At 42.0% G+C, this 14,261-nt stretch overlaps 1 protein-coding gene across 2 annotated transcripts in view; it reads right to left on the reverse strand.

Annotated features, from left to right (window-relative positions):
* The window catches only part of TMCO3 (transmembrane and coiled-coil domains 3), a 101,415-nt gene that overhangs the window by 4,973 nt on the left and 82,181 nt on the right, over positions 1-14,261 (reverse strand). For both annotated transcript variants that reach the window (XR_011319337.1, XM_069757878.1), the window contains exons 8-12: positions 10,940-11,057; positions 5,278-5,473; positions 4,635-4,785; positions 3,186-3,265; positions 1,346-1,495 (exon numbers count right to left, since the gene is read on the reverse strand). Coding sequence is in view for 1 of the 2 variants with exons in the window: in XM_069757878.1 (XP_069613979.1) it covers positions 1,346-1,495; positions 3,186-3,265; positions 4,635-4,785; positions 5,278-5,473; positions 10,940-11,057 (695 nt within the window). In the remaining variant the exon portion in view is untranslated. The remainder of the gene's footprint in view (positions 1-1,345; positions 1,496-3,185; positions 3,266-4,634; positions 4,786-5,277; positions 5,474-10,939; positions 11,058-14,261) is intronic.

Here is a 14,261-nt window from a genome sequence, read left to right on the forward strand (position 1 = left end):
GCCTCTTTCACACAGTAGTGCCTGGATCTGTATTTTGCTTCAGTATCTGTAAGCCAAAACCAGGAGTGAGTTTGGAAAATGGACGAGTAGGTTTCACTTCGGGTTTCAGTTAACAAATATTGATGCAGCGTACGTCAAGTGTGAAAGTTGAAATTTGATGATAATATTCCATTAGGGAATTGCCAGAATATATTATATAAATAAATGGTGGCTCTAGTCACTTTACTTAGCAAACATTTTAGCAAACAGCCATTGATTGCTGTCTCCACTGGAGGCCATGTACACTATACTTGCCGAATAATGAATGGGGCAAGAACATGGCTCACAATAGTCTTTACAAGTGTGTGTATATGCGACTCTATAAATGCAGGTCATGCAGAACATTTGGAATGTATACAATTGCACTACCTTCAAATGTAAAAGAGCACACTTTCATCTCTTGAGCAACAAGTAAGGTTAAAGGGGTTGTCCTCTACTGGATAACCTTAATCACTTCAGGTCCCAAGCTAAAATAAATGCCATGGATACTCATTTCCCGCAGCAGTGCCATTCCATAGATGTGTCCATGCCATAGTCCTGGTGGGGAAGATGACATGGTTGTGTCACCGCACTGATTGTTTCATGAGCGTGGATGTCAGATCTGATGGAATATTGATGAGCTAATGACGATCACCCACTACTGACTGGCTGCAGCAGTTCCGTGACCCACCAAGACTAGTGGTTCTAACATCACTGGAAAGGTGCAGCTTTGGGAAGAGCATAACAATTTTAGTTATTTTAAACAGGGCCCTGGAGTGATTAAGCTGTGGTTTTCCAGCAGTGGACAACCTCATTAATGGGAAACCAACAATTGTGATCTTACAATGCAATAGGTTGGCTTTAAGACATTCGACAGATGTCCCCTTGGTGCGAATCCCATGCCCTCATACCCAGCAGTAGGCATAAACACTGGTGCACATGCCATATTTTTATCAGATGCTGTTGACATTTTGCGGTTCACTTGCCAAGGGGCATGGTTCGGAAGAAAATGGAGCACATTAAGATGTGGCACATTGTACCAACATTTGCATAAAAAAAAAACACTGATCGAATGTAATCCAGGTAAGAGATGGTATTAAGTTAGACAAAAGTGTCTCAGGGTGCGCTAAATGTATCATCCAGAGTGAGACACTGCGAGAAAATGGGTGAATCTAGGATAATTCCGTATTGATAGATCTGCCCCACAGTGTATATTTTCCATGTATTGTTCCTTTAGGTGACAAACTTCACATATGTGTTGTGCGTGTGTGTTCCGTTAATGCAAACGTTTACTGACTTTGCTGGTGGACACATACTGCAGACTCACCTCTCGTGAAATGATCCCCGACCTGCGGGCTCTGCTGCCTAACACGAATGAGAACTCACTGACTTGGGCCAGCCCCGCTGACACGATCCACTTAATGTACTGACTGCTTTTGGGCAGAATCAATGACAGAACAAGCACTGCTAAGACAAACTAAAGAAAAAACAAGTGTCACATTACACATAGATGGGACTTCAATATACACAAAACTCTTCTGTACATTACAAGCTAAATACGAGCCATATGATCCGTCTGCATGGGGACATCAAAGTTGGGGGCTAGTATGGAGGCGGACATACACCTCAGATAGATTTGGCAGATCCCAGGGAAATAATCCGGTTTGTCCACCTTTTATCAAACATGTATGGAGGCCTTTACTGGGCCACCTCAGCGGGGACCAGTAATTGTTACGGCTAAGTCACCAGTCCCTTATCTTCTTCCTTAATATGCCCGGCGGTTCACTGTACAACTAGCACAAACACCATCACTTTCTGACTCTGGAAAGAGTAAACTTATACCTTGAAAAAGATGCCATTTTTCATCCTACATTATTGATCGGCATAGTGTTGGTATAAGGAACGTGGCGAACGCACCTACGATAATTAGCTTGGCTCGTGCTTTGATCAATTTGTCATGTGAATTTTCCGCTACATATTTAAACATTACCGGTCATCATCTATAAGTACAGTCCAGGTAGCATGTCAGGCGTCACTCTCCAGTATATCATTTTATCTATAGGCAATATTTCAACTCTACATTACAAGTAGATAATATTTCAAACTATCGAATGCATACAAACAACTACTTCCCATAGAATACCAGGGTGCCAGCCTGCCCCAATACGGACGGAAGTTTAGAGATGAAAACGTTGTAACCAATCAATCATGCCACCTCTGTGTATGCGTACATGTACCCTACTGTGAGCAGGAAATACTGCCTTAGGGTATGTGCACACAACGGCTTTTTCAGACAGGTGAACCCGCTGAGCTTTTCAAGAGGAAGACTTCAGGAAACCCTGATGTATTTTTCCTTGAAGCAGCTTCATGTTCTTTTTTTATTTTTTGTTGTTTTCTCAGTGTTTCTCTGTCATTTTTGACAGTCTGAGTTTTTGTTTTACTCCAATAATAAAGAAATAGCGGCATTTCAAAAACACTCAAACAAGATGTCTGTGTCAACTAAAAAAAAGAAATCTGTCTACTCAGTTACGTATCTTACATAGAAACCACACTTGTAGGCCATTGTATTGAATTGCTTCCACGGCTTGTAATGACACTAATAGCAGCTACCTGCTGGTCCTACTGAATATACCGTATTTTGTATTTTCCAGACAAGAAAACACACTTTTTATCAAGAGAAACTCTTGTTAAAAAATGTTAGCGTCCAGAGGCAGCTTCCTGTGATGGAGGAGAACACTGACACCGCGTCCTTCCCAATCACAGAGATCAGTGCTCCTTCTCCTACTGCCCCACACTGATCTAGGTGATCGGTGCAGAGCAGGAGAGGAAGTTCACCAAGACCTGAACGGAAAATGCATGAGCTGAGCAACTGAAGGACCTTCCTCCCAATTCATTCAAGGATCTTTCAGGTCATGTGACTGATTATTTGACCTGAAAGGTCCTTGAGCTAATTGTGTGAAAGGTCCTTCAGCTGCTCAGCTCGTGCAGCCTCCATTCAGGTCCCGATCAGAAACTGGGGTAATGCACTGTGATAATGATAATGACCTCTCTACTTTACACCACCAGAGAAATTTTAAATTAATAGGAAAAATATTTTGCCTAACTTCTGCTGTCTAAACCTAGGGTGCGTCTTATAGTTCTCTTGCTCAACAAAGGGTACACCTTACCTTCATTATCACCAGTGTCAATGTCAAGGATAGAAGAATTGTTAGCTCGTAAATTACAAATGTTGGAAATACATGAAGTCCTGAAACCAAAAAACAAAAATATATTATGGGTCACTTATACCATTAAATTTACAATTTTAAGGTAAATAATGATCCTGAGAACCAGTGTATACAGTGATAAAACCATTATCGCTCCTGATCCAGGGACATAAATAATAACCTCCAAACTAGATCGGTCACTTGTTCATAAAATACCATCTGTGCATTAAAGAGAAGTTTGTGTGCCCATTCTAAGGGCTTATGGCAACCGTAGTAACTGACTGTGGGATGCATATGCTCCATTGTATTGAATGGGAGTCATTACACCAAATGGCGAAGGTCCAGCCACTCATCTCTAGATCAAAGGACGACTCCTTTCATTTTTTTCCAATTGTTTAATCCCATTAACTTCTTTCCAAAGCAAATTTTCATTCTTGCCATTTATTTTTTTTTTTTTTACTCCCCCTCTTCAAAGAGTCACAGCCTTTAATTTTCCAGTTCTACATATGGAGACGCGGCAGCTGAAAAATTGCAAATCTGTTTTTATTTATTTAATTATTTTTAAGTCTCGTTAGGTCTCCTTTGAACCTGCGATCATTTGACAGATTATTCTATAGACTGCAATATCTCAGTATTCAAGTATTTTATTTACAGAAAATTATGTTCTCCTATGCAGCCTGCGGGCTGGACTTCATAGGAGAACCCACATGGGGGCATTCAGCAGACCGTGACAATCCGTTGGCGTCCCGCGATCGCAATGATGGGGAGGGTGAGAGATGGCAGGCGATGCACACATGCATTAATTAATTTAAATGCCATTGTCAGGGAGTCAGTGGCATTTAAATGGTTAAACTTTGCTGCTGTTACAGCCAGATATCAGCAGTGAAGCACAGCCAAGGTCCGGCAGACCATACATGTGGACCCAGTGCCGGTCGACATTAAAGACAATTGTATTTCCTTTTAATTCCTTTTCCAATGCCAACATATTCTGGAATGCTGTACAAAGGTTGGCATCATACACATCAGGCCTTGTCCCCAGACTATTTTCCTTAATTTTACACATACTAGGGCCAATTTAACAGGAAATCAGTTTAACCATAAGTACTCGTTTAGGCATATTTATTTAATGTATCCGCGGGTGATGACTCATTTTGTATTTTACACGTTTCCATTTTATTATGACAATTTCTCTTACATATGTCCCAAATCTATTCCTAAGACCTGGTTATAAAGAATTGGCACACGATTTTCCATACTCTGAACAAAACTTTCCTACTGCTAAAAAAAATTAAGAGTGAAATCTTCTGGAGCAAAGAGAGACATAATGATTTAAGAACAGCTTTTGTCACAAAGCAAAGAACTTATTATTCGGGCCTAATTAACTGCGGCCTCCTTTTTGGCAACACTTACCTATAGAAGCAAAGAAAATTATCGCTAAGAAATCTCGTATGGGCTCGATGAACGACATAATTTCCTCCGTGACCATGTGTCCTTGGGAAGAAATGAGCGCGCCGGCTAGGAAACAACCCAATTCCATTGACACATCCAGCAGTTCCGTTAGCTGCCAGGAAGGAAAAGGAGCACTAATTAAATCTGCCAAATTAACTGTTTAAAGCCTTCTGTTGGACAGGTCATAAATACCGTAAAGGACACAACCGATCTGGCGCCTATGATATCTTTTATTGAAATGCACAGCATAGAATTATAGATTCAAAGTAAACTTTATAGAGTCTGAAAAACGGACTTCAGGACAGATTTATAAGTTTTATAGTGAAAAGATGCATATACGTGTACATAGAAAACGATCTGACCACAGAAATGTATTCAGCCTCTCTCAACTACGTTAATGGATGTCACAACGTGGGAAGCACGAACACGAATTTCCATCACCAATACATTCCGACATATGAAGACGCATTCATCACTCTCATACAAAGACACCATTATACCCCATATACATGAGCATTCTAGACGGATGACCAGGCTGCCAATGCTCACATACCGATCACAATGTTATCAAGCTACTAAAACACGGAAGAAACTCGATAATTACCGTGAGCATAAGAAAAACAAACGCAGAGATTCCCATGACTAGAATTTCTTTATTTCCTTTGCTTTCGTGATGAAGTTTTCGATAATAAGGCCCGATGAGATAGGTCTTCATAATAAGACAGATGAGAAAAACCGCAACCAAAGAAAAGACGATCTGTCCAATCAGCGCCAGAATCCGGAAAACCTCCAAGACGGCACTAGAGGGAAAGAAGACATACATTTATCTACACATATAAAAAAAAAAAATTAAAAAAAAAATCAGGTGAATCCATAAACCTTGAAAAGGAAAAATATTAGGCTAAAGTTTACAGTAACAGAATCTGAAGAAAGAGAGAATGTAAAAACATCCACACAACTAATGTTTAGTGTGAAACATGCCAAAAATTGATTTTATTTCTACATTTGCAAAAAAAAAAAAAAAAAAAAATTGTAAAACAGTTAAAACAGAAATGTACGTATATGTACATCCAAACGGCACCAGAAAATATTACCATTTTTCAAGCATAATATGACCCCCACTAAAAAATTTGCACGATTTTCATTCCCACCATCATGTACCTAAGGATCTTCAGCAGTCCTGTAGAGAATGAATGGAGAGAAGTGCATGTTGAAGCGCCAATCCATTTAGACTGTGAACCCTGTTATTTTTATGAACAATGGGGGTCCCAGTTATTAGATCTCCAGTGATCATTAAGTTATCTCCCATCCTTTCAATAGGGGATAATGTTAATGGAATTTGTCAGTAGGGTCAAATCTCCTAAGACATTTATATGTCAAACAGGTCATGTAGGTCATAAAAACTAGAATAAAATGATACCTTGATATCTACAATTTGATGTCTTAATCCCAAGAAATCCACTTTTGTTTCATATAAATGTACTGTTCAGATCTATGGGCTGGAGACAGAACTCCCCCTGAGAATCTGCCTCCAGAGATTATTATAAATGAAGGAGTTACCAGTGTGAGACATGTAGAACAGGACAGTAGACAGTCAGTCATTACTTGTCTCACACTGGTATCTCCCCTTTTAATTTAAAATAAGCTCTGGATGCAGATTTTCAGGCAGATCTGTGTCCAACCAGTAGATCTTAGCAGTTCATTTACATATCAACAAAAATGTGGATTATTAACCCCTCTGTGACCTTAGACGTACTATCCCGTCGAGGTGCCCTGGGCTTATCTGACCCTGGACGGGATAGTACGTCATAGCCGATCGGCTGCGCTCACGGGGGGAGCGCGGCCGATCGCGGCCGGGTGTCAGCTGCTTATCGCAGCTGACATCCGGCACTATGTGCCAGGAGCGGTCACGGACCGCCCCCGGCACATCAACCCCTGGCACACCGCGATCAAAGATGATCGCGATGTGCCGGCGGTGCAGGGAAGCACCGCGCAGGGAGGGGGCTCCCTGCGGGGTTCCCTGAGACCCCCGGAGCAACGCGATGTGATCGCGTTGCTGCGAGGGTCTCACCTCCCTCCCTGCTCCCTCCAGCCCCGGATCCAAGATGGCCGCGGATCCGGGTCCTGCAGGGAGGGAGGTGGCTTCACAGAGCCTGCTCAGAGCAGGCACTGTGAAGGCTGCAGCGCTGCATGTCAGATCAGTGATCTGACAGAGTGCTGTGCAAACTGTCAGATCACTGATCTGTGATGTCCCCCCCTGGGACAAAGTAAAAAAGTTAAAAAAAATTTTTCCAAATGTGTAAAAAAATTTAAAAAAAATATTCCAAAATAATGAAAAAAATATATATATATATTATTCCCATAAATACATTTCTTCATCTAAATAAAAAAAAACCCAATAAAAGTGCACATATTTAGTATCGCCGCGTCCGTAACGACCCGACCTATAAAACTGTCCCACTAGTTAACCCCTTCAGTAAACACCGTAAGAAAAAAAAAAAAAAAAAACGAGGCAAAAAACAACGCTTTATTATCATACCGCCGAACAAAAAGTGGAATAACACGCGATCAAAAGGACAGATATAAATAACCATGGTACCACTGAAAGCGTCATATTGTCCCACAAAAAAACGAGCCGCCATACAGCATCATCAGCAAAAAAATAAAAAAGTTATAGTCCTGAGAATAAAGCGATGCAAAAATAATTATTTTTTCTGTAAAATAGTTTTTATCGTATAAAAGCGCCAAACCATAAAAAAATGATATAAATGAGGTATCGCTGTAATCGTACTGACCCGAAGAATAAAACTGCTTCATCAATTTTACCAAACGCGGAACGGTATAAACGCCTCCCCCAATAGAAATTCATGAATAGCTGGTTTTTGGTCATTCTTCCTCACAAAAATCGGAATAAAAAGCGATCAAAAAATGTCACGTGCCCGAAAATGTTTTCAATAAAAACGTCAACTCGTCCCGCAAAAAACAAGACCTCACATGACTCTGTGGACCAAAATATGGAAAAATTATAGCTCTCAAAATGTAGTATTGCAAAAAATATTTTTTGCAATAAAAAGGGTCTTTCAGTGTGTGACGGCTGCCAATCATAAAAATCCGCTAAAAAACTCGCTATAAAAGTAAATCAAACCCCCCTTCATCACCCCCTTAGTTAGGGAAAAATAAAAAAAAATGTATTTATTTCCATTTTCCCATTAGGGCTAGGGTTAGGGCTAGGGTTAGGGCTAGGGCTAGGGCTAGGGTTAGGGTTAGGGTTAGGGCTAGGGCTAGGGCTAGGGTTAGGGCTAGGGTTAGGGCTAGGGTTAGGGTTAGGACTAGGGTTAGGGCTAGGGTTAGGGCTAGGGTTAGGGCTAGGGTTAGGGCTAGGGCTAGGGTTAGGGTTGGGGCTACAGTTAGGGTTGGGGCTAAAGTTAGGGTTTAGATTACATTTACAGTTGGGAATAGGGTTGGGATTAGGGTTAGGGGTGTGTCAGGGTTAGAGGTGTGGTTAGGGTTACCGTTGGAATTAGGGTTAGGGGTGTGTTTAGATTAGGGTTTCAGTTATAATTGGGGGGTTTCCACTGTTTCGGCACATCAGGGGCTCTCCAAACACGACATGGCGTCCGATCTCAATTACAGCCAATTTTGCGTTGAAAAAGTAAAACAGTGCTCCTTCCCTTCCGAGCTCTCCTGTGTGCCCAAACAGGGGTTTACCCTCACATATGGGGTATCAGCGTACTCAGGACAAATTGGACAACAACTTTTGTGGACCAATTTCTCCTGTTACCCTTGGGAAAATACAAAACTGGGGGCTAAAAAATAATTTTTGTGGGAAAACAAAAAGATTTTTTATTTTCACGGCTCTGCGTTATAAACTGTAGTGAAACACTTGGGGGTTCAAAGTTCTCACAACACATCTAGATAAGTTCATTGAGGGGTCTAGTTTCCAATATGGGGTCACTTGTGGGGGGTTTCTACTGTTTAGGTACATTAGGGGCTCTGCAAACGCAATGTGACGCCTGCAGACCAATCCATCTAAGTCTGCATTCCAAATGATGCTCCTTCCCTTCCGAGCCCTCCCATGCGCCCAAACGGTGGTTCCCCCCCACATATCGGGTATCAGCGTACTCAGGACAAATTGGACAACAACATTTAGGGTCCAATTTCTCCTGCTAACCTTGGAAAAATACAAAACTGGGGGCTAAAATATAATTTTTGTGGAAAAAAAAATATTTTTTATTTGCACGGCTCTGCGTTATAAACTGTAGTGAAATACTTGGGGGTTCAAAGCTCTCACAACACATCAAGATGAGTTCCTTAGGGGGTCTACTTTCCAAAATGGTGTCACTTGTGGGGGGTTTCTACTGTTTAGGTACATTAGGGGCTCTGCAAACGCAATGTGACGCCTGCAGACCATTCCATCTAAGTCTGCATTCCAAATGGCGCTCCTTCCCTTCCGAGCCCTCCCATGCGCCCAAACGGTGGTTCCCCCCCACATATGGGGTATCAGCGTACTCAGGACAAATTGGACAACAACTTTTGGGGTCCAATTTCTCCTGTTACCCTAGGGAAAATACAAAACTGGGGGCTAAAATATAATTTTTGTGGGAAAAAATTTTGTTTTATTTTTATGGCTCTGCATTATAAACTTCTGTGAAGCCCTTGGTGGGTCAAAGTGCTCACCACACATCCAGATAAGTTCCTTAGGGGGTCTACTTTCCAAAATGGTGTCACTTGTGGGGGGTTTCAATGTTTAGGCACATCAGTGGCTCTCCAAACGCAACATGGCGTCCCATCTCAATTCCTGTCAATTTTGCATTGAAAAGTCAAACGGCGCTCCTTCCCTTCCGAGCTCTCCCATGCATCCAAACTGTGGTTTACTGCCACATATGGGGTATCAGCGTACTCAGGACAAATTGGACAACAACTTTTGAGGTCCAATTTCTTCTCTTACCCTTGGAAAAATAAAAAATTGGGGGCAAAAATATAATTTTTGTGAAAAAATATGATTTTTTATTTTTACGGTTCTGCATTATAAACTTCTGTGAAGCACTTGGTGGGTCAAAGTGCTCACCACACCTCTAGATAAGTTCCTTAGGGGGTCTACTTTCCAAAATGGTGTCACTTGTGGGGGGTTTCAATGTTTAGGCACATCAGTGGCTCTCCAAACGCAACATGGCGTCCCATCTCAATTCCTGTCAATTTTGCATTGAAAAGTCAAACGGCGCTCCTTCCCTTCCGAGCTCTCCCATGCGCCCAAACAGTGGTTTACTGCCACATATGGGGTATCAGCGTACTCAGGACAAATTGGACAACAACTTTTGGGGTCCATTTTCTCCTGTTACCCTTGGTAAAATAAAACAAATTGGAGCTGAAGTAAATTTTTTGTGTAAAAAAGTTAAATGTTCATTTTTATTTAAACATTCCAAAAATTCCTATTAAACACCTGAAGGGTTAATAAACTTCTTGAATGTGGTTTTGAGCACCTTGAGGGGCGCAGTTTTTAGAATGGTGTCACACTTGGGCATTTTCTATCATATAGACCCCTCAAAATGACTTCAAATGAGACGTGGTCCCTAAAAAAAAAATGGTGTTGTAAAAATGAGAAAATGCTGGTCAACTTTTAACCCTTATAACTCCCTAACAAAAAAAAAAATTGGTTCCAAAATTATGCTGATGTAAAGGAGACATGTGGGAAATGTTACTTATTAAGTATTTTGTGTGACATATCTCTGTGATTTAATTGCATAAAAATTCAAAGTTTGAAAATTGCGAAATTTTCAAAATTTTCGCCAAATTTCCGTTTTTTTCACAAATAAACGCAGGTACTATCAAAGAAATTTTACCACTATCATGAAGTACAATATGTCACGAGAAAACAATGTCAGAATCACCAGGATCCGTTGAAGCGTTTCGGAGTTATAACCTCATAAAGGGACAGTGGTCAGAATTGTAAAAATTGGCCTGGTCATTGACGTGCAAACCACCCTTGGGGGTAAAGGGGTTAATGGAATTATTTTATTCTCGGATTTCTCCGCTATCAAGGTACCATTTTATTCAGCTTCCTATGCCCTACATGCCCATATAGGTGGCTGAGGAGAATTGATCCTACTAACAGATTCCCTTTAAAAAAAATTTTTAGTAAAAATGCTTTAATTGTTGATAAAGGAAAACCTGGACACAGGGGCCTGGAATGTTTTTCTAATTTTTTTTTTTTAGGGCACCCAAATATGTAGCTGGAGGACTGAACAGTAGGTAAAATAACACGTTACCTGGAGGAAGTGTTCCCTCCTGCTTGAATGAGAGTCGGCATGGCAGCAATGAAAAGACTAAGCTGGACATCCTGCATCACAAGCATACCCAACAAGACGCTACTATAATCAATGTCACCTGCACAGACAAGGAGAAATACAGTAAATATTCCATTCACTAAAATATGACCAAGTTTTAATTGAATTTACCACCAAAGGAAAACTAATTTTATTATGGCACCAAATGGAGTTACTTCATAGAAAAGTGTTCAGTGCCAACCATGGTGCCTCCTCGTGTATCGTGTCTGCACAGTACCAGCCCAGCTTCAGTCACGCTCGCTTCGTACATTCATCATCTGGCATTATTGGTATAGCTTTTCTGCAGATAAAGGTTGCCATCCTAGCAGATGATAAACCTCACCCACAGTGGCTGGTCGGTGACTTCCACACGATGTAGTCAATGGTCATCCACGAGTCGGTGGGGTTTGTCCACAGTAGAAGTCTGGCGGCCTCTGCAGTAAAAACTTTGCCCACCTGCAGTAGCACTAATCTGTGCATGCCAACCAGTGTACCAGGCTGTGGCACAGGAGCAAAAGGGTGCGGACCCCTGAACTAGTGGAGGCGCAGATCTATAGTGTTGTTTTACAGACATACAGCTTCTGCACTGGCCTACAGAATGTTACTTCTGAGCATCAGAGAACCTTTCATTGTAGATGAAGAGGAACATTGCTGAAAACTGGCACAATCAAGGAATTCAAAAACTGCTTGGGGTTAAATATAAGTCGGTTAGGGTTAGTTAACCTTAGTGGGTTAAATAAAACTCTGTCAGAGCATTTGCTTTACCTTATTTGTATATACAAATTTACCTGAGCCAAAAAGAGACCTGCGGACAAGCTGGGCTATGATGGAGCAGTAGTCACTGTCATCTTATGTATCATACATTTCCAATGCAAAGCATTAGGACGGTCAGTCCTGAGAAAAGACATACTGGAGCTTAAGGCCATGTTCACACCATCCTTTTTTTAATGCGGAACCGCCGCGATTTTCCCGCTGCGGGTCCGCAGCTGTTTTCCATGCAGGGTACATTACAATGTACCCTATGGAAAACAGGAACTGCTGTGCCCACATTGCGGAAAATCGCGAAAAAAGCCGCGCTGAATAGCCGCGGTAAAAAAAGAAGGACCATGTCACTTCTTTGTGCGGAACTGCAGCGGTTCTGCACCCATAGACCTCCATTGTGAGGTAAAACCCGCAGTAAAACCCGCAGATGAAAAAAATATCTGCGGGTTTTCTGCGGTTTGTGGTGCAGAACCGCTGCAGTGTGGCTGCCCCCCCGTGCCCCAATCCCACCCCCCCATGCTCCGATGCCACCCCCCGTGCCCTCATCTCCCCCCCTTATACTTACCGGCCTCCCGGTGTCCGTCCGTCCGTCTTCTCCCTGTGCGCCGCCATCTTGCAAAATGGCGGGCGCATGCGCAGTGCGCCCGCCGAATCTGCCGGCTGGCAGATTCATTGCAAAGTGCATTTTGATCACTGAGATATAACCTATCTCAGTGATCAAAATAAAAAAAATAGTAAATGACCCCCCGCCCCCCTTTGTCACCCCCATAGGTAGGGACAATAAAAAAATAAAGAATTTTTTTTTTTCCCACTAAGGTTAGAATAGGGTTAGGGGTAGGGTTAGGGTTAGGGTTAGGGGTAGGGTTAGGGGTAGGGTTAGGGTATTTTCAGCCATTTTAACCCTAAAAAACTTCCTAGAAAATACACAGACTCTGCATAGAAAACTGCATAAAAAAACGCACTAAAAAACGCACCAAAAAAGCACCAAAAAAAGGACATGCGTTTTCTGCCAAGAGCTGCGGTTTTTAGTGCAGAAAAAAACAGCAGGGAAATCAGGAACGTGTGAGCCACTACCTGGACAACCCCTTCTTAAAGGCAACAGTGTCCCATAGACAAGGAAAAGTGTTCACTTCCCACACCGACACCGTTCCAGCAATGTCGGAATAGAGTCTCACAACACTCGCAAGACAATCCTTTCTCTGGGCAGCGCCTAAATTAGTGAAGGTCTATACAAGTGGATGATCACGGCACATCGGAGCAGCAGCTCACCCCTACTGGGAGGTATTTTCATTCCCAGCCACTCTCGCTCACAACCCTTAAAGCAGGCAGTGATGTTGATCTCTTTACTTTTGTATACACATTTCACATGGAAAAAAACTAAACGAATTAATTAACCATGTTCTCTTTATTTTCTTGATGGTAAGCAAACATTATGCACTAAGCACTTTTTCGGCGTCTACAACAAATCACAAAAATAATTGAGAGGGGATTTTCATTACTGGACAGAATGGTGCACACAGACATGCATGATAGGAAAGCAAACACTAGACCGTTTCTTTAGGTCTTCATCTTTATATTGCACTAGATGGCAGCCCGATTCTAAAGAATCGGGAGTCTAGAATCCATATATACTTTATTTATTCAAATGTAAGAATAATACAATTAATAAATAATAGTAAGAAAGAACAAAAATAATAGGCAGTATATGGAGAAAACACCAAACAAAAGTTCAAAATTGGTGTGAAAATGTCACTGAACCACTTCACAACTAAATATATATAGTTTTGGTAAATGGTATTATCATTTTTTTGACGAAATTCGGCAGGAGCTTGAAGAGCAACGTCACTGGGCCCGCCTCCACGCAGTAGAAACTTGCTGTGAGGTAAAAATTCAAAAATCACACCAAAATGGCGGGCGGAGTGTGTCACAGTACGGCACGTTTCTGATTGGTCGCTCGCAGCAGGCGGCAACCAATCAGACACTGGACACTGTTGACGTCACTTATCTCCGGACATTAGCTCCGGACATTAGCTCCGGACAGGAAGTTGGCACAAATTGCAGGAAGTAGTATTCTAGGCAATTATATATTAGATAGGTGACTCATTAGATTTACACACACCCTCCTTTCTGAAGGTTTATCCCCACCCTGCTTGTTACTTTATTTGTGTATAAGGCCATGTTCACACAGTGCGTTTTTTACCGCGGAACCGCGGCGGTTTTGCCGCTGCGGTTCCGCAGCTGTTTTCCATGCAGGGTACAGTACACTGTACCCTATGGAAAACAGGACACACTGTGCACATGGTCCGGAAATTGTAAAAAAAAAGCCGCGCTGAATAGCTCCCGGAAAAAAGAAGGAGCATGTCAATTCTTCTTCCTGAACCGCAGCGGTTCTGCACCCATAGACCTCCATTGTGAGGTCAAAATCGCAGTAAAACCCGCAGATCAAAAATATATCTGCGGGTTTTACTGCGATTTGATGTGCAGAACCGCTGCAGCAGGAAGT

The sequence above is a fragment of the Ranitomeya imitator genome, chromosome 3 (genome assembly GCF_032444005.1).
Source record: "Ranitomeya imitator isolate aRanImi1 chromosome 3, aRanImi1.pri, whole genome shotgun sequence".
Classification (NCBI taxonomy): Eukaryota; Metazoa; Chordata; class Amphibia; order Anura; family Dendrobatidae; genus Ranitomeya; species Ranitomeya imitator.